Genomic DNA, 25,902 nt, shown 5'->3' with positions numbered 1-25,902 from the left:
TGTTGTTTTGCGACAGCAGTCCAGTGCAAAGATGTAAAATTACTATAAATTACAAAATAAATAGTGTAATAAAAAAGGAATAACGAAGTAGTGTTCATGGGTTCATGGATCATTCCGAAATCTGATGGTGGAGGGGAAGAAGCTGTTCTTAAATCATTCAGTGTGGGTCTTCAGGCTGCTGTACCTCCTCGAGATGAGGCCATGTCCCAGATGGTGAGGGTCCTTAGTGATGGATACTGCCTTCTTGAGGAAATGGTGGAGAGAGTTGTGCCTGTGATGGTGCTGGCTGGGTCTACAGCCCTCTGCAGTCTCTTGCGATCCTGTGCATTGGAGCCTCCATACCAGGCGGTGATGCAACCAGTCAGAATGCTCTCCACATGTATAGAAATTTGCAAGAGTCTTTGGTGACGTATCAAATCTTCTTAAACTCCTAATGAAGTAGAGCTGCTGGTGTGCTGCCTTTGTGATTGCATCAATGTGTTGAGCTCAAGATAGATCCTCCGAGATGTTGACACCCAGGGACTTGAAGTTGCTCACCCTTTCCACCACTGACTCCTCAATGAGGACTGGTGTGTGTTCTCCCGACTGAAGTCTATGATTAGTTCCTTGGTCTTGCTGACGTTGAGTGTGAGGTTGTTGTTGTGACACCACTCAACCAGCTGATCTGTCTCACTCCTGTATGCCTCCTCGTCGCCATCTGAGATTCTACCAACAACAGTAATGTCATCGGTGAATTTATAGATGGTGTTAGCTTAGCCACACAGCTTATTGTCATAAGGAGGAGTTGTGCTATGGGAGCAGGCTGGTAGAGGTCCTGTGTTTTGTGAATATTTATTGTACTTGTGTGAACAAATTGGTTATGACTTGGAGCTTAGTTTCTGATCATGTGCATGTGCCGTCATCACCCATGTGCTGTATCTCAGTGATGGAGATTGGAGTGTCCTTTGTTTTGAAGTGGTCGTAATGTAGGTTAAGCAGTTTCCATTTGTCCTCTAATTGAGCATCGCGGCTGTGGGACCTTGTTGGAGATGAAAAGAAACATTGCAGTGAGAAAGATTTGAGAAAAGAGTTGGAGCAAAGGCACAGCCATGCTTAACCCCTGATTGCATTGAGGTCAGGTCTGTTGTCAATCTATTGTTTAGAATACTGAGTCTTGATGCAGGGTCCTGACCCAAAATGTCGACCATTCCTTTGCTTCCACAGATGCTGCTTGGCCCACTGAGTTCCTCCAGCAGTTTGTTTTTTGTTCAGAATCACATATTGCATGTAACAGACATAGAATGGGAACAAATTTCTGAAGGTGTACAAACTTGAGAAGGTCTCTCCACATTTGCCTGGTTGAAAGAATCAAAGGCTTTTGTAACATTGTTAAAGGCTGTGTATAGTGATTGAAGCTGCATAATGCAAAAAAAAGCAACAAAGTTATGTCTTGATCTTTTTATGGATGTATACAGAATCCATTGTAGCCCACAATTTTTCAGGTATACTGAAGAGAAGTTGGAATGAATAAAGTACTTGACATTTCGACTAACTGAAGTGCTGTTGGGAATTATTGCTAAAACACAGCCACTCTTGTTTAGAGCTGTGAATTGGATATTGTCAGGATATTTTATATGGTTTACTTGTCACTGACGTTGGCAGTGATTAGTAAATACATTTGTACAGTATAACAGTGCTGCAAGTAACATTTTACAGTCTGACCGTGCCACATCACCACTGTGCAATTTCAAAATTCTAAATTTAGAAATTTCATCCTAGTAACTGCATCCATGTTCTGCAGTGTTCCTGCTGTAGACTGCAACTTCGGTGTCATTTCATTATCTACCTTTAATTATAAGCAGCTCTCAAACCCAGTCCAATTTTGTTCATGCTTCCACTCTTTTAACAATGCATCTTGATCTCCTTACCTTTTCTTTGAATAGAGAAAACTGTTTTCTTTTTGTAAATCGAAGATGCAGATTCTGCATTGTTTCACTGAAGTCTAACAATCACTACCACTTCTAATCTCTTGATCCTCTTAAATCTATTAATATCCTTGTTCTCACTACCTTAAATAGAATTTGTGTTACCTCCATTGATAAAGCTCTCCTTTGGGATTGGTTTTGTCTTTTGTCCCAAATTATCTTATCCTCCTGACCTACTGTCAGCTAAATCCAGGTGCCAACTGTAGCCTTATTGTTGGGTTAAACAACACTCAAAATAAAAAGATAAAACCACATCTAAAGATATTTCCATGGCCAGGTATTGTGTGCAATGAAAACAACACTGACCAGCTCTTTAGAGAAAATACTGCTGCTGCATCAGGAACTGTGGCTGAACTAGTGCAGGAACTTGCATCTAAATCTACTTCTTTTCCTATTTATAAGTTAAACAACAAGCTTGTTAACTGTGCACAAATGAATAATCACAGATGTTAAACAGCATCCTAACAATTACTTTTGCTCTGTTTTCTTCTTGCATTTGACCTCCGGTCAATTTAATATGGGTCAGCATTTAATATGGGTTAAGAACTTAAATGCATCCATTGTTCATATTCGGTCTCTGCAAAAGTAAATTAAATCAATCCACAAACATCCAAAAAATATGTACAGATGAGAAAAGCCATTCACCTTATCCTTCCTTTAGAAATCTCTGTATGGCAACCTTTCTTCATATTATTCAGGGATCAGCCCCTTGGGCCTTTCTCTATAACGTTGAGAAATGTCCTTTATGACATGCCAGAACTTGATGTGGTTTTAGCAGAGCATTATGTATTACAGTCTGAGAATTGACTTGATGTTAAAGCTCAGCTTTCTCTTTGCTTTGTTGATTGCTGAACTTGTTAAGTGCTAGGATCCACTATCACTTCTGGGTTGCCCCCAGAACACTCTACGCAAAAAAGATGCATTTCACTATGTGTTTCGATGAACGTGTGACTAATAAAGATATCTTATCCCTTAATTCACTTTCAGGTTCTTTAATAAACAATTCATCACCATTTGTTCAATGTGTCTGTTCTTTCAATGTGCAATATTTGTGTCTTTTCCTATTATGTTACATTGCCATTTTTCTGCCTAATAGCATAAGTGTTTTTTTGTTTATTTTTCTCACCCTACTATAGTCTTCTGGACTCTGGAGAAAATGCAGAGAGTAATGCAAAAAGTGCCAAGTTTGTGTTTGGAGAGAACATGAGTGAAAGGGTACTGGTAAGTGTACAAAATCAATTATTATGTTCAAGATCTAACATATATTCCTTCACTTTTATTGTACAGTGATTGCAATTATTATGCATTTGGTAAGTGCAAGAGCGGTACTAAGAGACATAAATATTTATTCTGAATAATGCAGTTGAATATTTGGAATTTTTTTTTCTAGCTTGATGTGATATTACTTTGGTAGGTGACCATTTGTAAGGATTTCTATATTTAAATATAACTTGAAATGAAGTAGGAATACAGGGAATTGACTAGTCTTGTACATTGATTGCTAAGTACAAGGGAATTACATTTGCAGAGTTTGCCACGGCCAGGTGATGTGTGCAGTGAAAGCAGCAGTGACCAGCTCTTTGGAGAAAATGCAGCTACTCCATCAGGATCTGCATCTGAACCATTACAGGAAACTACACCAGAGAAAGGTAATAACTGGTTTTGCAAATATTTAACTGGTTTTCTGCATATTGATTTTGCTTATGGTCTCTTATTTGTGATAGATTTAGCCTCTACTTATAAATGATTGTTTTACTGAAAATGTGTTGTTCTGTCATAGAACAGCACACTACAGCACAGGAATGGGCCCTTCAGCCCACTAAGTCTGCCGTGACAGTGACGCCAATCTTAACTAACCCCATTTACCCACACATGGTCCATATCTCTATATTCCCTGCCTGTTCACGTATCTATCTAAATGCCTCTGTTGTTATCATATCTGCTTCTACCACCTCTCTTGGCAGCACATTCTAGGCACCTACTGCTCTCGTGTAATAAAAAAAGCTTGCCTTGCACATTTCCTTTAAACTTTTCCCATCTCACCTTATACCTATGCCCTTTGGTATTTGACATTTCCACCCTGGGAAAGAGACTCAGACTGTCTTCCCTATCTATGCCTCTCATAATTTTATATACCTAACAGGTTGCCCCTCAGCCTCTAACACTCCAGAAAAAAAACAATCCAAGTTTGTTCAACCTCTCCTTGTAGCTAATACACTCCAGGTCAGTCAACATCCTGGTGAACCTTTGTGTATTCTGTCCAAAGTCTCCACTTCATTCCTATAGTGTGGCGATCAGAGCTGCAGACAATACTTCAAACGTGGCCTAACCAAAGTTTTATACAGCTGCAGCATGACTTACCAACTTTTGATGTCCCAACCGATGAAGGCAAGCACTTTTGCATTTGACCTCCCAAAATCTATCGCCTCACACTTGTCCGGATTAAACTCCATCTGCCATTTCTCTGCCCAAGTTTCCAATTGATCTATATCCTGCTGTATCCTTTGACAAGCTTTCTCACTATCGACAACTTCAATTTTCGTGAGGTCTGGAAACTTACTAGTCAGACCACCAACATTTTCATCCAAATCATACCTCCAGTCAGTAAAGCACCCCTCCATCACTGTCCCCTGTTCTCTATGACCAAGAAAATTTTGCATCCAACTTGCCAACTCACCGTGGATCCCAAGTGATGTAATCTTTTGGACCAGCCTACCATGAGGGATCTTGGTCAAATGCTTTTTTGCCTCCTGTCAATCACTGCCTGTGTTTATCTGTCTTATATAAACCATGTGTGGTACGTTTCTACTACCTTTGGGGTTTTACACAGGAAGCTGGCAAGAAGCAGTATTCAGGTGTGAAAACTCTTGACTTTGGCTAATTTTTGAGTTTTCAGTAATTCTATTTTTCAGAGATTTAGAAAAATGTACCAACTTGACATTAAGTTTTAAAATGATAATTGAATAGCTTTGGCCAGAATCAAATGTGTTCAAGTGCTATAACAGGGCCCTGATTCAATAGTTCAGCGCTCAATTGTTGTAAATCCCTTACACAGACAAGATTTTAAGTCCAGCAGACCTTCTTTAGTTAATGTTAAATACACTGTGCAGGGATAAAATGATTAATTTGTCATTTTGATTTACTGTTGTGAAATGATTGTGAATATCCCCTGTGTTTGAGGGGAAAAAAATCATGTCATGCTCATTGAGGCCTCTAAAAGTACCAAATTAATGTAAGTATTAATTAACTTCCAGTAAACAATGTGACAGAATCACTGGAGGAGTCAGCAGCTGCTTACACCAAAGCAACAGCCAAGAAATGTTTGTTGAAAAAAGTTGAGGTTATCACAGGAGAGGAAGCAGAGAGTAATGTCTTACAGGTACGTGATTGAAACTCCAAAAATATCTGTTCTTTTCATTTGAGTTGACGAGTTGGAAAATACTACACATATCATTAAATTGAATTGGTACATTTTAAAATCTTTAGAATTTTCCCCTTTGTAGCAGTTCCAGGCAGAAACTCACTTTCAAGGCCACCATTAAGAACTGTGTAAAAGCCGCCAGTAGAGACTGGACAACCAGTCCCTCATAGAAAGAACTATTGTTTAGTTGAGCTGCTCTGTTGAATCTACTCTGCTATTTTCTTAGCTATTACAGCCTCCTTATCTCAATTTCCTCCACCATTTCCTCCACTTAATATCCTTATCTCGATTTCCTCCACCATTTCCATTTCCCTTAAAATCTTGGATTTGGCTCTTCTTTAAACACTTAAACCAAGCTTATGGTTCATTGACCATTTCAGATTTTGAATCGTTTTAAAATTAATGTTAATCTTATCTAAGGATTCGAGTCATCATCTGGTAATGTACTTGAATTCTTTTCTCAACCACCATTGCTATTTTGTTGTTGGTGTTCCTGCTTAATGTTTTGATCAAGAATTACCTATGATCATCCTCAAGATTTTTTAAAATTCTATCAAAGAATTTTACATTTTCACTGAGTTTTGGACATTTTGATGTACATTTTGAGTTTTAGATGTAGTTATATTGTTGAATTAATCTACCTGGTTGAAATATGTGATTATTATTGCTCTGGTGAACATTTTTCCTCACAGACATTGATTGATCCAGGCACCTTAATATAAAACCAAACCTCTTGTCAGTCAAACAAGGACTCTTGTCAGTCCTTGTTTTCTGTTATATTGTTTCTTTTCCCAGACTATCATCCTTAAACGTTATACTTTCTTCCTAGAATGCAGGACTTTGATTTAATTTTACATCACCTGATGAATGAGAGCACTGCCCATCTGTATTGTGTGTGGTGCAAGATTTTTGATGATTTTGAAACAATTCATCATACCAGGATTTTAAAATACACCAAAATTTTTGTGCTAGGTACTCAGTAGATCACTAAGGAGTGATAGACAGCTTTGTCTTGCCGAGTTAAAAAGTTTACATTATTTTAGAGCAATGATCCGGCCACATCTGTTACAGTACATATGCACACTTTGAATATTGTCAATTGATTTTATTGGCAAATAAGCTCAAGGAAAATAGATCTATTAACCCACCATAGTGAAACCCAAAGTAGGGTTTTGTACTGATGTCAGCATAGTCATCAAAAATTGCTGTGTCACATAGAATGCCAAATTCTACAGCAAATGCAAAGAAATCAGTGGGTTCTTCGTGAGGTAAGGTTACTGACTTACTGAGGTGTGTGTAGTAGCATTTAGATGTTGCTTTGTGCTCATTTCTGCAGTTGCACCTATAAATTCAATAGCTTGTTAAGAATGTTAAGGATGGCGGTAAGGCTTTGCCTAATTTTAGATTTTACTATTGGGCAATTAATATTCGAAATTTAATTTTTTGGACACAAGATTTAGATGTAACTCAATGTTCACGATGGGTTTATCTCAAGTGTGAGTCAGTGCAAGGGTTTTCACTGGCTTCTATCTTAGGGGCCTCACTCCCCTTTGCACTTAATAAATTGTATAAACAAATTATTAATCCAATAACTAAACACACAAAACGAATATGGTTTCAATTTCGTAAATTTTTTGGACTGAATAGGTTTCTGAATTATTCAATATCTGGCAGTACCAAATTATAAGAAATCATGAACCTTTGCTGAATCCAGTAAACTTTGAAACTGTAGAATCCTCCTGAAATGAAGGCTGCTGGAAATTAAAGCATGTTCTATTATGCTTTTCCATCTTTTGAATAAATGTAAAACATATTATTAGATGTATTAAATTGAAGCATTGATTGGCCTGTACAAAAATATTTATTGTAGCTGAAAAGAGTAGTGTAGCTGAAGCTGTTTGATATTGATGTTCTTCAACAAACCCAGCTATGTGAGGGATTTTCCTGCATTCAAAAATATCTTTAATTTGACAAATTGCATCCCCTTGAAAGGTTCCAGCAGGATAATAAAATCACTCATGGACCATTACAGTCTGTTGTAGTGAGCAGAAGATAACTTTTAAAAAAAAGTAAACATAGGTTATACACCAGAGTTCACTGCAACAGTAACTTTCTTTTGTCAGAAATGTTGCAAGGATCAGCAAGGATTTGAAAGTGGTGTTAAGTATTAAATGTGGAACATAGCAATTAAGCTTTACATATTAAAAATAAACAGCTTTACAATAAATGGTTCTGTAGCTTTGTGCCAGAGTATTATGATACTGAGTGGTTAAATGACAAGTAAGCTATCAAAATAAATATCAGAAGTCTTGAGAGAGAATTATTTGTTGATGTCACAGCAAGTGATAGGTCTACCTTCCCAGTGTTTTAATTATAATATTGGAGATGTATGCATTGTATTTACTAAACAAGACGCCCATGTAAGAATTTGTAATAAGCTGTAAGAGAGCAGGAGAGTAAAAAGTAGTGTTCAAGTTACCAGCATTTTAGTATGTCTTTCTTTGAATATGCTTTGAGTTCCGTATGCAAAGATTCTTACTTGTTTCTTAAAGTTTTTTTTCTTGTGTGTTTCCTATACTGTCAATTCCATTTGTCTACTATTATCTCTTTCAAATGGTCATCTAATGGACCTGAATGCTGTGTAATATCTACTTCTTAAAGGGATGTTGAAATTTTATGCCCACACCTCCTGATAATTTCTAGTTAAAGATGGAACTGCATTCAAAAACGAGAGAGCATATAAGCATTAGTTCTTTTTCTTTCCCCCTAGCACCTGGTCCCGCTGTACTTTAGTCTAGTGGCATAGCTTAAAAAAGAGCTTGCTGTGTAGTTTGCTAATTCAATGTGGCATTGTTTTTGGTGCAAGATAGTGGTCTCCATTCAGAATGTCCTCAGGTATGATTCTGATATTGGGTAAGAAGGGAACATTAAGCTCCAAAGAGAGAGTCCTCAGTGTTAAAGCACTACATAGAGCTATTAGGAGAGGAAACAGAAAAATGCACCAACTAAGGCAATTTTTCAAATGAGAATAAAATATTAAAAACAGATTTTAGTGGCATTTACAGTTTGAAATCGTGCCATCATATTTCACGATAATCACCTTTCATTCTTCTTTCATAGTTGAATATCAATCTGCGTGGGGTTTGGATGTTTAACCTGCTGATTGGAAAGTTAATATTTATTGGCTTCAGAATCTTTTTGATTACTTTCAGATACAATGCAAGCTATTTGTGTTTGACAAGACATCACAATCCTGGGTAGAGAGGGGAAGAGGTCTCTTGAGGCTCAATGACATGGCATCTGGTGATGATGGAGCCTTGCAGTCAAGGCTAGGTATGTGTTCATTTTCTGTACTGTTTGATAACACTATCAGTCACAATTTATTGCACTTAGTGAAAGTTTATAATCTATAAAAATGGACAATTTGGTTTTCTTAACTTTAAATACCTTGTTAAAAATTATAGTGGAAGTTCTTTCAGTAATTAAAAATTCATGGTTAATAATGACATGGCCTAATACAAAAATGCTGAGTTGCACATACCAGATTTTGCTGGTACGTGATCTGTGGTAGAAGGAAGCCAAGGTTTACATAGCAGGAAGGCATTTCAGACACACCTGTATGGAAAATCTCAATATCAAAGCAAATGTAGCGGAAACAGCAGAACTGGGAGAATGGAATGGAGTCCTTGCAGGAGGCAGGGTGGGAGGAATATAATAAAGATAGCTATGGCCATCTATGGGCTTGTAATAGGCTAGCCACACACGTCCATCTCCTGAGATGAAGAAATAAGGCAACGGGAAGGAAAGAGTCAGAAATGGTCCTTGTGGTCTTTCAGAGTTTGTAGGCAAATCCTGTCTTCTAAGCCATCTAGTTCACTTTTGTTTAACTTTTTGTTTTGAGAAACCATTGGAAGAGAGAATTGGCACTAGCTACTAAAGTGTAACTCACCATATGTCCTGCATTGTTCGTGACAAAAATGAGTAATGGTAAAGAAAGACATTCTTTGAACCAAGTCACCAAAATGTAAGACCAATTTCAACTGACTACTTATTGATTGGAAACTTCAAATAGATTTGCCATGGGTACCCAGATACCAATTTAAAATATTGTGGTATAGATCTTATTCTGAAGATACTAAAATGAATGCAACATTGACTATACTTCCGTTGCTCTCCTTGCTTTATTGCAGTGATGCGGACTCAGGGCAGCCTTCGATTGATTCTGAATACCAAACTATGGGCTCAAATGCAAATTGATAAAGCCAGTGAGAAGAGTATTCGGATCACAGCCATGGATGCTGAGGACCAAGGTGTCAAAGTCTTTCTAATTTCGGTACGTTTGCCTCAGTAGTGCTTCATTTATTTTAAGAGCTTAAACTTCAGGATTATTGCCTTGCTTCAGGTTCACAGGCAGAAGGGGAATAGGGCAGAGAGACAAACACACTAAAATAGGAGATAGAGGAAAAGAGGACTAGGGGAGGTGGGTAGGAGTAGAAATAGGCAGAAACACACAGAAGAAAAGGACAAAAGAGAGAACTTATTGCAAACACTTGGCCTGGTCTGGGAGTGCTTCATGTCTTCCTGTTTGGAAACAATTCCATCTCTCAGCTTATTGATCACAAAAACACTAAAATTACACCATAAGATGCAAGTATACATGAAGGTTTAATGATTAAATTTCTCCTCCTCCCATTAGTAGAGATGGTCGGTTTTATTTCATAGCATATTCTTGAGAATGGATCAGAAATTATGATAATATACATGTTAAACTCACATGAAAGTAAACAGATTATTTGACTACAGTCTTCTTTGGGAACTGTCATAATTGTGTTATGGATTTTGTTGTTTAAATCAAGAAAAGTACAGTATCAATTTTTTGGACTAAATTATAGGCCAGTTCAAAAGATGCTGGACAACTGTATGCAGCACTACATCACCGTATTTTGGCATTGAGAAGTCGTTCTGAGCAGGAACCAGAACCTCCCTGTATAACTTCAGAGTCAGGAGTGACACAGTCAAATGAGGAAGATAGTGATGATGACGATGGAGTTATCGTTCCTGCTACAACAACAAGTGGTAAGCTTGGTATTGGGAGATAAGTAATGAACTGCTTAAACCTGTAATTTGATGGAGAACACATTACTGTCTGCTAAGCAATTAATGTAGGCAACTCTGATAAAGTAACTTCCATCTATTCTGGATTTAAAATAATAGTGACACATGCTTAACTCCAGTATTCCAAATTCGCTAAGATATATATAAATATTAACATGTCATCCTAAGGAAACAATGATCTAAGGGTGCTATCCTTTTTTGTCATCAAGATAAAAAGGGGTCAGAGGACTTGTACATATGACATCATCATGGGCTTTTCTGCATTTATACCCTTTGATTACAAAGTACAGAGACCAAATAAAATGTTGCGGTTACCTCTCAGGGACCAAGTTCAATCTTGTTGACTTTGACAGTTTACTGAAACATAAAGAAGGGCTAAAAGCCAAAAGGAAACATCCATTCTGGAAGAATATTTTATTTTGATTCTTTCTGATGAAGAAACCTTGAGGTCATGAGTGCCCAATCTTATGTTAGGTAGAAAATTGTCCTTTGATTGGTGGGGGCATTCCTAAAATTAAAGTGGAAGCAAACAAAAGAAGCTCGTTCTCTGAACCTTTACAACTTTTTTCTGTTTTTATTTCAGATTTTCAGCATCTTCAGGGCTTATTTTCTCGTTTATAATATAGAAAGTAAAGTTATACTGACGATTATTGTGCTCTATTCAATTACTGAAAAGTCTTGGTTTTTTATCTTAAAATTCCACTGTTTATCAATTGTTATTTTATTGTCCCTTAATGATTTCAGTGTAAAAGCAACTGGTTAAACACAAATCCAAAAGCAACATGTAGGAAATTGGAATCAAAGCAGAAAATGCTGAAAATACTCAGTAAGGCAGCAGATGTGGCAGGAGTTAACATTTCAGGTTAATGACCTTCAATCAGAGCTGTGAAATGATAGGGATAAAACTAAAGGTGCAGAGAGACGGCATGTGCGGCAGGGTGCTGGAGCAAAGAGAACAAAAAGGAAGCCTGTGATAGGGTGCAGAGGGAGAGATCAAATGTTAGAAGTGGTGGTGATGCCAGCTGTAAGATAGTGGTAAAGACTAGTGAATAACAAAAGGTAGGTCAGACAAGCGTGGACATAAGAGAGGACGAATGAAATCTGCAAATAATAGAAGAGGAGAGAGAAAGAAACTGAATGCTTGGAATGTGAGATTTGAGGAGTAACACAGTAGGTAGTGCTGCTGTCATGTAGCTCCAACAACTGAGATTCAGTCCTGACCTCGGATAGTGACGATGTGGAGTTTTTACTTTCACCCTGTTGGTTTCTTCCACTTTATTCCCACATCCCAAAGACATGTAGGTAGGTTAATTGGTGACTGTGTTCCTGGTGTAGGTGGTTTGCAGAAGAATTAGAGGGAGGTTGATGGCTATGTGAGAGAGAATACGTTACTGGGGGATTGGGACTGATGAGAATGTTCTGAGAGCCGGTGTAGACTTGATGAGCCGAATGACCTCGTACATCATAAAAAGAAAAATACAAAAAGACTGGAATGGCTACTTATCTGAAATTATTGAATACACACAGTTGAATTTGGAATTTTGTAATCAGAAGAGTAAATGATATTCCTTGATCTTGAACATGACCAAATCCACACTACCATTGATCTTCCAAGTATTTGGCTGCTAGATCTCAAGATTACTATTACATTTGTTAAAACTTACTGGTGCATAGCTTGCAGATATGTCTGCTTGCACTTTTTAGAATAAGTAACAGATCCGTGGCATTATTAAAAATCTAATGGAGGTTATGCTGTTGAATAACATCCATTGGATTTGGAGTTTGAGAATAATACACCTTGCCATTGGAAATTTGGATGACCTTTGTAAGACCTGCTTGAGCTGGTGTGGTAAGTGCTTTAGACAGATTTCTTAAAAACTAAGTGGTTTCTTTACTGACTCCAAGTGAATGCTAATTCCTTTGTATTCCACCTATTCATACATAAATAAATCTCTCTAAAATAGAAAAGCAGCTCTTTGTCTATGAGTAAATATTCAGGATATGTACTTTTATTAGAGAAAGCCAAGAAACAAATCATTGGAGGAAAAATTAAACATTAGCATCTACCACATGGTTGTATGTCATTTTACAAGAAGGTGTCTAAAATGTTTAGATGTTTATATCTGAGAATTTTATTCAGATTATGCTCTATTCCATTGTTTAGATTTTCTAAAATTTCTTCCATTTGGTATTTGAATTCTAATAACGTTGTGGCTCATGTGGCCATTTAGAATGTGTTTAAAGATACAATGGTAAGCAATGTTAGATTTCAATTTCCACATTTCATATAATTTCAGAAGGGTCACAGCACAGAAGCAGCCCCACTGAGCATGTAACGACTTTATGCAAAAACAACTCAGCTGATCCCACCATCCAGCCGCCTTGCCAAAGCCCTGCAAATTTTTTTTTCAAGTGCTTATTTGGCTCCCTTTTGAACTCCAGAATTAATCTGCCTCCACCACTATCTAATGCATTTACTGTGTTTTTCTATTGTCACTTTTGGTTCTTCCACCTTCTTTCTGTCCTCTGGGTCTTGACCATTCTGCCAGTGGGAAGAGTTCCTCTGTGACTAGACCCTTCATGATTTTCAGTGGCTCTATCAGATCCCTTCTGAAGCTCTGTTCGAAAGAGATTTGCTAAATAGTGCATCGTTATTTGTTAAGGTCTTGTGAGATTTTAGGCAAAAGTTTGTATGGGATTATGACATTGCAAAAGGTTATATGCGACAATCTTTTTAAAGTTTGTGTTTGGAATTTGGAGCTGTTGTCCATTCCTAGTTGCCCCAAAAAAATGGAGTTGGGCCTAACACATTACAGTTATGTATGGAATTCCAGGACACCACCTTTACAGGAGGGAATGGCAGAGTAGTGTGAAACTTAAACAGGAACGTGAAAGTTATATTCTTAAAATATTGCTCATTTTCTTCTTGGTACCAGGAGTTGGGAGCGGAGTTGCTAACTGGGTAACCTTCATGAGTTAGCACACTGTAGTACTGTACGTGGCCCCAATCATAGCTACCAAGTAATGAAGGTGGTTATTACCTGTAATCATTGGAACACTGTAACAAGTTGCCTGAAGTTCATTGGTGTTGGGACATCAAATATTGTCTGCGGCACTCATTCTACTGCATACTGCATTAGCCATGATTTAAAACATGCACGTTATCCTGAGTAATCAGCCCCTGCCCTCTTTTGTAATCATGTTGTGATATAGTTGGTTTAGTTGAGCATCACTGATGAAGCTCATTCCCCTCCCTCCCCCTAAGAGGTTAATGAGGAACTTATGTTAGTGAGGGTACAATGGGGAAGTGGTCATTGCTTGCAGCTTATGTGATGAAACTGCTAACTTCTGTGCCTCAGCCTGATACTGAGTGTTTTTCAGGTTCTGTTGTGGGATGATAATTGGCTGCTATGTTCTTGTCGGGTTTGTAGTGAATTTGGATGTGGATGAACATCCCTGCTTCCCGTGGTAGGAATGGTCATTGCTGAATAGCTGAAGAAGTTTGGATGCTGCCCGTGGTACAGCTGCAGGGATGAATGACTTTTTAAATGAATGATGAGTGATGGAGAAATTATGGTCTTTTATCATTAGGTTAAGTGCTGATGTAGCCCGGATTGAAAATTATGACAGCTTAATAATGATGATAGCTTTGTCTGTTCATTTGCAAGGCATACTTAAGATAATCATAAAAAATACAAATGAAGCTATGACTAATTGGTTTATGGCACCCTAATTATATTTAAAACTATCTTTAAAAGCCATTTAATTTATTTGAAATAGATTTGGATTTTACCTTTAAATTTTTTTTAAACTCTTAGGAGAAAGAGTAGGAGAGTGGGATTAAAGTAGGTACATGTGGGGAGGAGTACAAGGTAAACACCAAAAGGCCAAATGGTCTGTTCCTTTGTTGAAACATTCTGTGACCCTGTGTCAAATGCACACCTGAAATCCGGTGCAGAAGACCAGATCCAGAAGCAAGATCTGCTGCTAAAGATTAGATCCAAAATAGCTGCTAACTGAATTTATTGCTGATTAAACCAAAGACGGAATTAGTACTATACCACTTTTAGATAATCTACTTCTCGTGATCGCAGCTATGGATCAATGCTGACTTTCTTGCCTGTGATTTTGAAGCTTGTGGCTTCAAGCATGGCTGTTGTGCACAAAATCACACTTCTGAAGAAGTACTGTTAGAGGTACCCCTTTACCACTCGCAACCCCTCTCATCCCTGTCCTCTCATCACCCCAGACCCCCTACCCCCTTCCTCCCACCCTTACTCTTCTAGCCCTAATAACTCCTGCCAAGTCTTTACCATCCCCCTGACCTCCCTCCCTCTGAGGCTGAGCAATCTGTTCTCAGCAAAGACCTCACCTTCATATCTCTACGCCCCACCTCAACGAATTCCGAGTCCAACACAATGCTGAGCTCTTTTACCGCCGTCTCTGTGCCGCCTTCTTCGGTAAGGAGTTGTCTCCCTCTTCTAATGACCCGTTCTCCCGCCTCCAGCCCTCTTCTTCCATCTGGACTCTCCCACTGGGCCTGTTACCTTCCCTGGACCTATTCATAGCCAACTGTCAGTGCCATCTTGACTTTTCTGCCCCCCCCTCACCTACTCCAACCTTACCCCTTCTGAACGCTCTGCTCTCCACTCCCTCCGCACCAATCCTGACATTGTCATCAAACCAGCTGACAAAGGTGGTGCCGTGGTAGTCTGGCGTATGGACCTCTACGTTGTAGAGACCAGATGCCAACTCTCGGACACTTCCTCCTACCTACCCCTGAACCATGACCCCGCCAGGACATTATCTCCCACACCATCACTGACCTCATCACCTCGGGAGATCTCCCCCCCCACAACTACCAACATGATAGTCGTGCAACCTAGGACTGCCCACTTCTATCTCCTCCCCAAAATCGACAAGAAGGACTGTACCGGCAGACCTATTGTCTCCACATGCTCTTGCCCCACAGAGCTCATATCCTTGTACCTGGTACCTGTCCCCCCGGTCCAATCCCTTCCCACCTATGTCCTTGACACATCACATGCTCTCCAACTCTTCTACAGCTTTAAGTTCTCCGGCACCTACAATCTCATCTTCACCATGGACGTCCAGTCCCTATATACCTCCATTCCCAATCATGACGGCCTCACTGCCCTCTGTTTCTTTCTTGACCAGAGACCGAACCAGTCCCCTTCCACTAACACTCTTCTCCGCCTGGCTGAACTTGTCCTCACCCTAAGCAACTTCACTTTCGATTCCTCTCACTTTCTACAGACCAAGGGTGTAGCTATGGGCACTCGCATGGGCCCTAGTTATGTCTGTCTCTTTGTTGGCTACGTTGAACAGTCTGTGTTCCAAGCCTACTCCGGCCCCCTTCCTCAACTCTTTCTCCGCTATATTGATGACTGCATTGATGCCACCTCTTGTACCTGTGCGTAACTCAAGTTTCAAAAATTTCACCACAAATTTTCACCCTGCTCTCCAATTCACTTGGACTATCTCTGACACCCCTCTCTCCTTCCTCGATCTTTCCATCTCCATCTCAGGAGATTCCTTATCCACCGACATCTACAAACCCACTGACACCCACAACTACCTCGATTACAGCTCCTACCATCTCTTGCAAGGATGCTATCCCTTTTTCTCAATTTCTCCACCTCCGCCGCATCTGCTCCCATGATGACGCTTTCCACTCCAGGACATCCGAGATGTCCAAGTTTTTTTTTTAACCGGGGTTTCCCACTGACTGTGGTAGAGAGAACTCGCACCCTATCTCTGCCACCTCCACTCTCACCCCCATCCCTCCCAGACTCAACAGGGATAGGGTCCCCCTTGTCCTCACATTTCATCCCACCAGCCTGCAAATCCAACACATCATTCTCCACCACTTCCACCATCTCCAACGGGACCCCATCACCAAGCATGTCTTCCCCTCCCCACCCCTTTCTGCCTTTTGCAGGGACTGCTCTCTCTGTGACTCCCTAGTTCACTCCTCTCCCCCCCCCCCCCCCCCATTTCTGCTCCCACCCCGGGAACTTTCCACTGCCCCCGCCATAGGTGCAACACCTGCCCCTACACCACCTCCATCCCTTCCATCCAGGGACCCAAACAGTCCTTTCAGATGAGACAGATTCACCTGCACCTCCTTTAATATCATCTACTGCATTTAGTTCTCCAACTGTCCTCCTCTACATTGGTGAGACCAAACACAGGCTAGGTGATCGTTTCGCAGAACACCTGCACTCTGTCCGTAACTACGATCTGCATCTCCCCATTGCCAGTCACTTCAACTCCCCCTATCACACTATCACTGACATGTCAGTCCTCGGCCTCCTCCATTGCCAGGAGAATTACAAGCGCAAACTGGAGGAACAGCACCTCAGTTTCTGTCTTGCAACCTTGCAGCCTAACAGCATGAACATTGAATTCTCTCACTTTAAGTAATCCTTACCTCACTTACCCACAACTGCTTCCCCCCCCACCACCATCATGCTTCTTCTCTTCTTTCCTTTCCTAGTCTATCTCTTTTTTCTATCCCCTTTTTTTTCCCCTTTTTACCTCTGACCCACCCCCAGTGGATCTCCTCTCCCCTCCTCCCCTGCACCTGCCTATCACTAACTCTTACCTGCATCTACCTATTACCACCTTGTGCCCAACCCGCCTCCCCTCTTTTGTCCACCTATCACAGTTCTGCTTTTCCCTCCTATATATTGGGCTTCCCCTTTTCCTATCTTCAGTCCTGAAGAAGGGTCCTGACCCAAAACGTTGACTGCCTGCTTTTCTCCACGGATGCTGCCTGGCCTGCTGAGTTCCTCCAGCATCAGTGTTTTTCATCTAGTTTCCAGCATCTGCAGTCCTTTGTTTCTCTGCTATTGGAGATGCCTTTTATTGGATGAGCTTTAACATAGGATTATCTAAAGATATATGAATAAAATAGAATGTCCATGTGTTCTGTACATAGCTCAGTAATGAAGCAACCTAGGAATCTGAAATTTTGCATGTAAGTTAGGTTTACCACAAGGATGTGCACTACATGCTTGTTTTTTCCCTAAAACCCCTATAAGAGGCACTCCAAAGCCCAAAGGGGGCCTAATTTTAATTCTCCTGATTGAAAATTGATGTTTTCAGATCTATTTTTGCAGTACTACATGTTTGGGTGGACCTGACCTAAGTACTTTTGGTCTACCTAGAACATAGAACAGTACAGCACAGGAACAAGCCCTTTCGCCCACAATGTTATGTTGAACTAATTAAACTAGTTATTAAACACCTAACTAAACTAATCCCTTCTGCTGACACAATGTGTATATCCCTCAATTCTCTGCCCATTCATGTGCCTGTTTGAGAGCCCTTTAAACACCGCTGTCGTATTTGCCTCCACTACCACCCCAGGCAGCGCATTCCAGGCACCCACCACTCTCTGTAAAAAAAAACTTGTCCTGCACATCTCCTTTGAACTTATCCCCTCTCTCCTTAAATGCATGCTCTCATATTAGACATTTAAGGTGAGACTGAACCACAAAGAGGAACTTAAAATTTGTGCACAGAGTTTCTACGAAAGACCAGCTACAATTTAAAACAGATGAATACATCTAAGAGAAAGAACCAAGTTTGATGAGATACCAAATAAATGCCTTGGATACTATTTTAAGGGTTGTTTACAATGACCATGGAATCATTTTTTTGTTGGATGTTTCTGGTGGAACGAAAAAAACTTTCCTTATTAATCTACTTTTGGCTAAAGTTCGAAGACAAAATGTGATTGCCCTGGCCATGGCATTATCAGGCACTGCTTCAGTACTTTTGATAGGGGAAGTCTGCACATTTGGATTTTAAACTCCCTTTAAATTTGACAGATGTGAAGATTCCAACATGCAATATTGGTCGAAGAACTGCAAAGGAAAAAAATATAAAAGATTGTAAACTTATTGTCCAGGATGAATGTACAATAGCTCACAAAGCAGCCATTGAAGCATTAGATTGAATGAGGCAAGATCTTAGACACAATAATAAATTAATGGCAGGTGTTACTGTAGTGCCAGCTGAAGATTTTCATCAAACGCTACAATTATTTCACGAGGTACGAAAGCAAATGAATTGAAAGCCTGTATTAAAGCATCGTCTGTTTGGGAAATCATTAATGGATTACACATGAGAATCAATATGCAAGCTCATTTGACAGGTGATCCATCTGTGAGAGAGTTTCCTTTGAAGTTACTCAAATTAGGAAATGGGAAAATTAAGCATGAAGTCTCAGGAATGATTTCATTGCAAAACTTGGGCCAAATTGTTACATCACTACATCATCTGATGCAAGCTGTTTTCCCAAATGTCACTAAATGCTATCTGCATTACCAATGGCTGTGAGAAAAAGCCATTTTAGCACCAAAAAGTGATGCGGTACAGGTTCTTTCAAAGCTTCTCAGACAATTTGTACAATATAAATCTATTGACAGTGTGACAGACATTGATGAGACTCTACATTTTTCTGTTTAATTTTTAAACTCTCTGTCACCACCTAGTGTGCCATCACATAATCTTGAACCAAAAGAAGGAGCTCCGATCATGCTACTCAGGAATTCAGACCCACCAATAGAACGGAATGGGACAAGATTATCATTTCAAAATTTATTGGATGTAATTAAGGCTACAATAATGACTGGTAATGTTGTGGGGAAAATGACTTCATCCCTTGGATACCAGTTATCCTAACTGATCTATCTTTTCAATTCAAGTGACCTCAGTTCCCTATTCAATTTAGTTTTGCTATGAGCATTTACAAGGCACGAAGACAATCACTAAAAATTCTCCTTAATCTTGAAACTCAGTGCTTTTCCCATGCTCAGCTATATGTTGGTTGCTCCAGAATTGGAGATAAAAATAATCCCTACAGTCTTACACCAGGTACAAAAGAAAGAAATATAGTATATTCTGGAGTGCTTCAACATTGAAAGCAAGTAAATTTACACATTGTGCATAGGTACATAAATACTTAAAGAGAACTATATCAAATATAATTTTTGTATACATATTTATTTTCAGTGTGTATATTTTGCTGGTAACATTAGCTAAACATAATTTTAACCCACCAATAATTATATATTTAAGTGAGATTTCATTTCATTTATGAGTAGTGTTATAAAACTTGATTGCATGAAAATAAATGCAAACGTCAGGATTGCCGGCATAATAACCCAAGCAACGCTGGGTATAACAGCTGGTATAGAATAAATGGCACATAAGCAGGCCATTCAGTCCAACCTCCACAAGCTGGCATTTAAGCTCCATTTAAATCTCCTCCTATCTCTTCAGCTGAATCTATCAGTGTAGCTCTCTCAAAAAGCACTGGAGAAACTGAGCGGCTCAGGCAGCACCTGTGGAGGGAAATGGACAGTCAATGTTTTGGGCCTAGATGGCCTATCTAGATCCATTGCCAGTCCAGATGAAGGGTCTCGACCTGAAACGTTGACTGTCCATTTCCCTCCACAGGTGCTGCCTGACCCGCTGAGTTCCTCCAGTGCTTTTTGTGTTGCTCCAGACTCCAGCGTTTGCTGTCTCTTGTGTCTCCAGTGTAGCTCTCTGTTCCCTTCTCCCTCATATGTGTGTCCAGCTTTCCCTGAAGTGCATCTGTTCTATCCACTTCAGCTACTCCCTGTGATACAAGTTCCAAATTCTCACCACTCATGGGTAATGAAGTTCTTTTGAGTTCCCTATCAGATTTCTTGGTGACCAGCTAATAGATATGCTCTTCTTCACAAAGGGAAAGATTCTGTCTGTATCTACTCTTTCACAACCATTCATGATTTTAAAGATGTCTATTAGATCACTTCTCAGCTGCTTTTCCTGAAGAGAAAAGAACTAAAGTGATAAGCTAAGGCCTTGTTTGCCCATCATGTAACATAAAAACCATGGTTCTAGCTCAGTGCATTTCTCAGCCAATATCACTTATATGCACACTATGGTCATTATCGCATTGCTGTTTATGGAGCTTATTTTGCACAAATTACATTCTCTGTTTACTGCATTGCAATGGTTTTCAAAAGTTTTGAAAGCTGTCATATTATTGCAAGTATTTTCTATTGTTGTTTCCTCATTAACATTTGATTATTTGAAATAACTGTAGATAAATATTCTGGAAGTTTAAAAAATCTTACAATTATCTTAAACATTTCCCAGTCTACTAAAGTTGTTAAGATTATGTCCAATGTGTCAGAACAAAGATTTCTTTCACTTGTCATAATTGTATTCATGGATCTCTGTTCTACGCTCTGTTAAGAGTCATGGCCTTAGTTCTCTCGCCACATTAGAGAATGAATTGATGGTTACATTCCAGCCTGATAAAACTGACTTGATTTCATTTTTCAACTATGACAATCAGTTTAATTTTAAAATATTTGAGGAAATGTACTTGAAAAGTATATTACTCTGGGGCCTGTTTTATTTTGCTGTGTTATGTTTTTTTTGGAATTTTTTTGCACACACCTGATATCATGCAACATGAAAGTACTAATTAAAAAATGTCAGAGTACAGATTAACTGATTCTTGTTTCCTTATTGATTTTAGGTCCTTGTGACACAGATGACAAACAGACTACAGGAAGCACATAGCGACATTGGAACTATTCCGCTTGCAAGGTTTCTGCTCCAGGGACTTGCAGGCAACTCTGTGGACACCCCAGACCAGTGTTTTTTTTTCAGGCATTGTTGAAGATGAACTCCAGACTGGGCCCAGCACATCTCACTGGCAGCCTGTGCCTTCCTATCCTTGTGTTTTGTCCATATTAATGGCTTTCACATGGTAGACTGAGAAACAACTGATTTTCTGTTTGGGATGCAGAGGCTCATCATATTGATGAGTGAAACTTGCTCTCTGTCTCTTGAATGGCTCAGCAAGGCACTTCACTTTTCCATTGGGACTTTATTCAGTAGAGCCAGTGTGCACAAAGTTATGGGTTGTTGTTATCAGTGTCTGTCTCTTTCACACACCTATCCATATATACATTTTATGTTCTGGCAGATGAGTGCACAGAGGTCAGATTTTGCAACTTAGAAGAGGAGAATTTTCAAGGATTGCATCTCAAAGCAACAGTAATATTAACAGACTGTGACTTACAATGGACTTTAGGCAGAGTCCTGATTTCTCATTTTTTTTTCCAATGTTATTACTGGGACTTGTGTTGTGCTGTTTTTTTTATTTCTTTGAAGAGTTACGCTTGTGTGTTCACAGAATCCTGCAATTTGGGCTTTTTTGTACACAGTAATATTTTTGTTCTTGATGTAACCAAGAACTTCGGTAAATTTTGGGGGGGTAAACAGGGAGATGCTGGGAGGTTACTGAGCTGTAAATTAAAGTGTGCTTTTCCCTTTACTGTCTACTTGCTTTTGCAGCAAGCCTTGGAAGCGGAAATGTAATAGTTAAATTTTAGCACAGAAATGATTAGTATGTAATGTTTCCTTGTTCAAAAAAGAAAAAGACAAAAAACCTCCAAATTATTTTTTTGTTTATTTCTTCAGAACCGCTCCATATAATTTGGGGTTGGATCTGTGTAGGTCAGTTTGTGTTTTCTGTCTCTGTAACTTGTCCTTTTTGGACTGATAGTAGCTTTCTTTACACTGAATAGTTGAGAGTTCTGAAACAAGAATGGAATAAAATCCATCCTATCCTCTCCCGACCCCTCCCAACAGGACTGAGCTGGAAAGTGGTTTCTTTTTGCTAAAAAGCCTTAGCTCCTAGAGGAAATCATTACTGATGTGGTTGAAAAGTTTGTGTAAGATTACTATATCAAAATGTATTTCTGGATTACATTAAACATTTAACAAAACACTTGTTTATGTTATATAGGTTATGTGGGGGTATAGTGCTCTTTATTTTTCTTGACCAGCTTTTTATTCCCCAGAGTGCCCATCTAACAATCCACAAATAATAATGAATTCAGGCCTTTTATATTAAATCCTCTTGAACATTTTGACAATCTTCATATTCTCTGAAGGTGAGGTTTAGCAAAGGGTTCCTGGAGTATATGTTACCATTGGGAAAAGCTTTAATTACCTTATGCTAAATTTATACATATCTAAAATGGAATCAGCTTACAAAACTTGTAAAGAGAGAATTTTTTACATTTTTGATGTAGTCTGATATCTTTCAAACTGTGAATGGCATCAATGGTTCTCTCAAATTCACAACCTATCTCACCCATGGTCTGTAAAGTGTTATTGATTGAAGAATGAGGGCACTTATGAAATAAAGGCTGCGTTTATGTAAAAGCACTGTTCCAAATCTCGGCAATGTAATGGCAGAGTGAGTGAAATATTAGTGATTCCCTATATAAAACTTACCATTCTTTATTCAAGCAGAGGTTGGGTAACGGTTTATCTCAAGCAAGGATAGAGGTAATAATCATGATAGGGTATAGATATTATAAAGGTTTTCAATAAGAATTGAATTGGCTTAATTTAAGTTCCTGTTCATCCTTTCAGTTTCTTCCTCCGGCCATTTTCCCACTACGCAGCCATTCTGCTGCAGTGGATTGAAGAAATTCTGGTTTACACTTTGCACCAGCTTTTTCAGAAATATGTATTGTGTTTTTCTTATCCTTTGGCAAGTAAATTTGACTCATCTAACTCTCCTGTATCCTTTAATATTCATCCTACTTCCTTTTGAATAAATTTACTGAATCTGCTTCAACTATGGCTTCTGTGGAAAGTTTCACATTCTAGCCATTCTATAAGTATTTTTTTTCTCCCTCATTATATTTGTAGTATCTTAATTACTATTTTTTCAAAAAGGAAACAAAATAATCAAAAATGTAAAGACCATTGGTCAAAGACCAATTTAAATTGTTAAAAATTCGGAGCTCACTTTTCATAACCAACCCCTTCATTCTTAATGAATACTTTCCCTTGATTGGAAATTAGATTTCACAGCACAGATTTTTTTCCCAACATTATCCAATTGGCAAAATAAGGATGCATTTTGTTAACAGAAAATGCTGTTCTAGTATAGTAGGTATTGATAAGATTGAAAAATGCCAGAACCAGTACCATAATTGGACTATAGTTGGATGAGCTGAATTCTGCAGTAATAAATTATGAAATGATCAAAGTGGGTAGAGCCAGAATGACAAAGGCTTCCAGAAATACAGGTAAAATAATATTTTAATAAATTTGGAATGGTTGGATCAGATGTGAAAATGTTCAGCAAAATCTGTTTGCTACCTTTGACTTCACAAGCTATTTTCTGAAAAATTTCAATGATGGGATATGGTTGTCTTGATAAATGTAACCCCCCCCATGCTCATGAGCTTGAAGCACATGATGAAAAGGTTTGCATTGACAAAGTCTGCAAAGGTAAGGCTAACTGGAATTGTAGGGTATTTTGGAAAAATGACAAAAGCACTTAGCTTTTACAACCAACCTGACACATGTCCATTTATGTTGCAGTATCAAGGTAGTTACTTGCAAGTCACAGGTCTGTTGTTTTTTCTTCGAATTCATCGTACATTCCTCCTTATAGAACTTAACTAGCTTGTGTAAAGATGAAAGGAACACCTCAGTCTCAAAAGGCCTAGGTATCTCATCTGCAAGCAACTTCACTTTTTTGCTGGGAGAACATTAACAAGCAGCAGTGGGAACGGGGTTCAGAAAGCATATGACAGTTTTGTCACTAAATTATCGGGGGTATAACCGAGCATACACAGTTATATTTGAATTTTATATGAATATACCCTGAAATTGCCAAACCCAGTAGACATTCTCAGATAATATGTAGATTGATATAAGATAAGATGATCCATTTTGGGCCAGTTAACGCAAAGACAAAGTTGGTGAGGGTAAATTCGGTGACTGTACTATTGAAATGGAGGATTGTTAATGCATTGGATACTTGAATGAAGGTTTGGCCAGTGAAAGCTTTCCAAATGGCACTTACTGACAACTAAGTAATCCAGTGCACATCTAGATTTGTGTATTTATATTTTTCTTGGCACTTGGTTATGAATGGATGTGTCTTTGTTTGTGCTCCTGCAAAGGTAGAATACACTTGAGAGATAATAGTGGAGCTGTCTAGAAGTGTCCCTTGTTCTGTCCTGGACCTGATGAGTTATTGAAATATGTGACTGGTTTTATGGCCCTATTGGCCTCCATGTTTACACCTCAAATCCAGATATGTTATTGGGAATGTAGTTATAAAATCTATTATGTAAAATGAACAGTGGTGCAAAGCATCACATACCATTACAATCTTTGAAGAGGTAGAGCTGATGAATGTTTTTAGTGAAACAGTCAAAGTACAATTAAGAAATTAAATTATTTTGTATGATGCGCATGATTGAATGGATTAGGAAAGAATGAACAGAAGAGATGGACAAACATGTTTTAACATTTCTGTTAAATTTGCATGGATTTTTTCCCCCTCAGACAATCTTAGTAGACTTCCAGCAAAAGAAACAAACACTCTTCTTTGACATGTACTGAATGGGTTTCTGGACTGAACTTCACAAGGAAGTTTTTTTTCCCAACACTTCCAGCTTACAAGGAAAGCACCCAAGCACAAATTAAAAATACTGTAGATAGTGGAAATATGAAATACAGGAAACATTGGAAAATACTGAGGAGGTTGGGCAGCATCTGTAAAGAGGAACAAATTTAACAATTAAGGTCAAAGACCTTTCATTAAAACTGGAGAAAGTTCAACATGTAAGGGTTTTAAACTACATAAGGGTAGAAAAGCAGGGGGTAGTGGGAGGAGTGGCTGTTGGTAAGGAAAAACAATCTAATTGAAGTGGGTGAACGGTTCAAAGGTGGAAGAGATTTAATAAGAAAAGGGATAAGCCAAGAGGCACTTTTAAAGAGAAACTGCATTTAAGGGAGTTCTAAATGACATTACCAGAAACATTACTAATAGTTGTCAAAAACAAGTGCAAGCAGTTATGATTTAAAGTTAAATCAAGAAGATTGTGAAGTGCCCAATCAAAAGTTAATGTATTCTTTCTTGAGCTTACTTTGAATTTCATTAGAACAGTTTTGAAGACCCAAAGGCAATGGTCAGAATGAGAAGTGAATAGAAAATTTAAATGAATGAAAGCTCAAGACTACATGTTGATTGAAAGGGGTGATCCACAAAGCTGTTATCTAATCTGTATTTGGTCTCCCCATTGAAGAGAAGTGCAAATTATTGAACAATAAATATAATGAATTAAAAGAAGTAGAGTTCCTTTTTTTCCTGGAAGGAAAGCTTAGTGACCTAGAAATGAGAAGATGAAACAGTTGCTCCAGATGAAACAGTGTGTGTTGCACATGCAAGGGAGTGTACTAAGGTAGGTGCAAGAATAGATTTGAGGAGGAGATCAAGGCATGTTGGAGGGAACAACCCCCGTGGAATGCTGAATGGGAGAGGAGTGG

The 25,902-nt window shown here is 38.8% G+C and overlaps 1 protein-coding gene across 8 annotated transcripts in view; it reads left to right on the top strand.

Annotated features, from left to right (window-relative positions):
* The window catches only part of ranbp3b (RAN binding protein 3b), an 89,813-nt gene extending 66,728 nt beyond the window's left edge, over positions 1-23,085 (top strand). For all 8 annotated transcript variants that reach the window (XM_052038178.1, XM_052038181.1, XM_052038182.1 and 5 more), the window contains 7 exons: positions 3,101-3,185; positions 3,493-3,613; positions 5,219-5,343; positions 8,598-8,718; positions 9,576-9,718; positions 10,278-10,461; positions 21,068-23,085. In XM_052038178.1, coding sequence (XP_051894138.1) covers positions 3,101-3,185; positions 3,493-3,613; positions 5,219-5,343; positions 8,598-8,718; positions 9,576-9,718; positions 10,278-10,461; positions 21,068-21,111 — 823 coding nt within the window. In that variant the 3' untranslated portion in view covers positions 21,112-23,085. The remainder of the gene's footprint in view (positions 1-3,100; positions 3,186-3,492; positions 3,614-5,218; positions 5,344-8,597; positions 8,719-9,575; positions 9,719-10,277; positions 10,462-21,067) is intronic.
* Positions 23,086-25,902: the final 2,817 nt, after the last annotated feature.

The sequence above is a fragment of the Pristis pectinata genome, chromosome 24, assembly GCF_009764475.1.
Source record: "Pristis pectinata isolate sPriPec2 chromosome 24, sPriPec2.1.pri, whole genome shotgun sequence".
Lineage (NCBI taxonomy): Eukaryota > Metazoa > Chordata > Chondrichthyes > Rhinopristiformes > Pristidae > Pristis > Pristis pectinata.
Note: the sequence above shows the minus strand (reverse complement) of the source record. Positions and strands in the feature narration are given on the sequence as shown.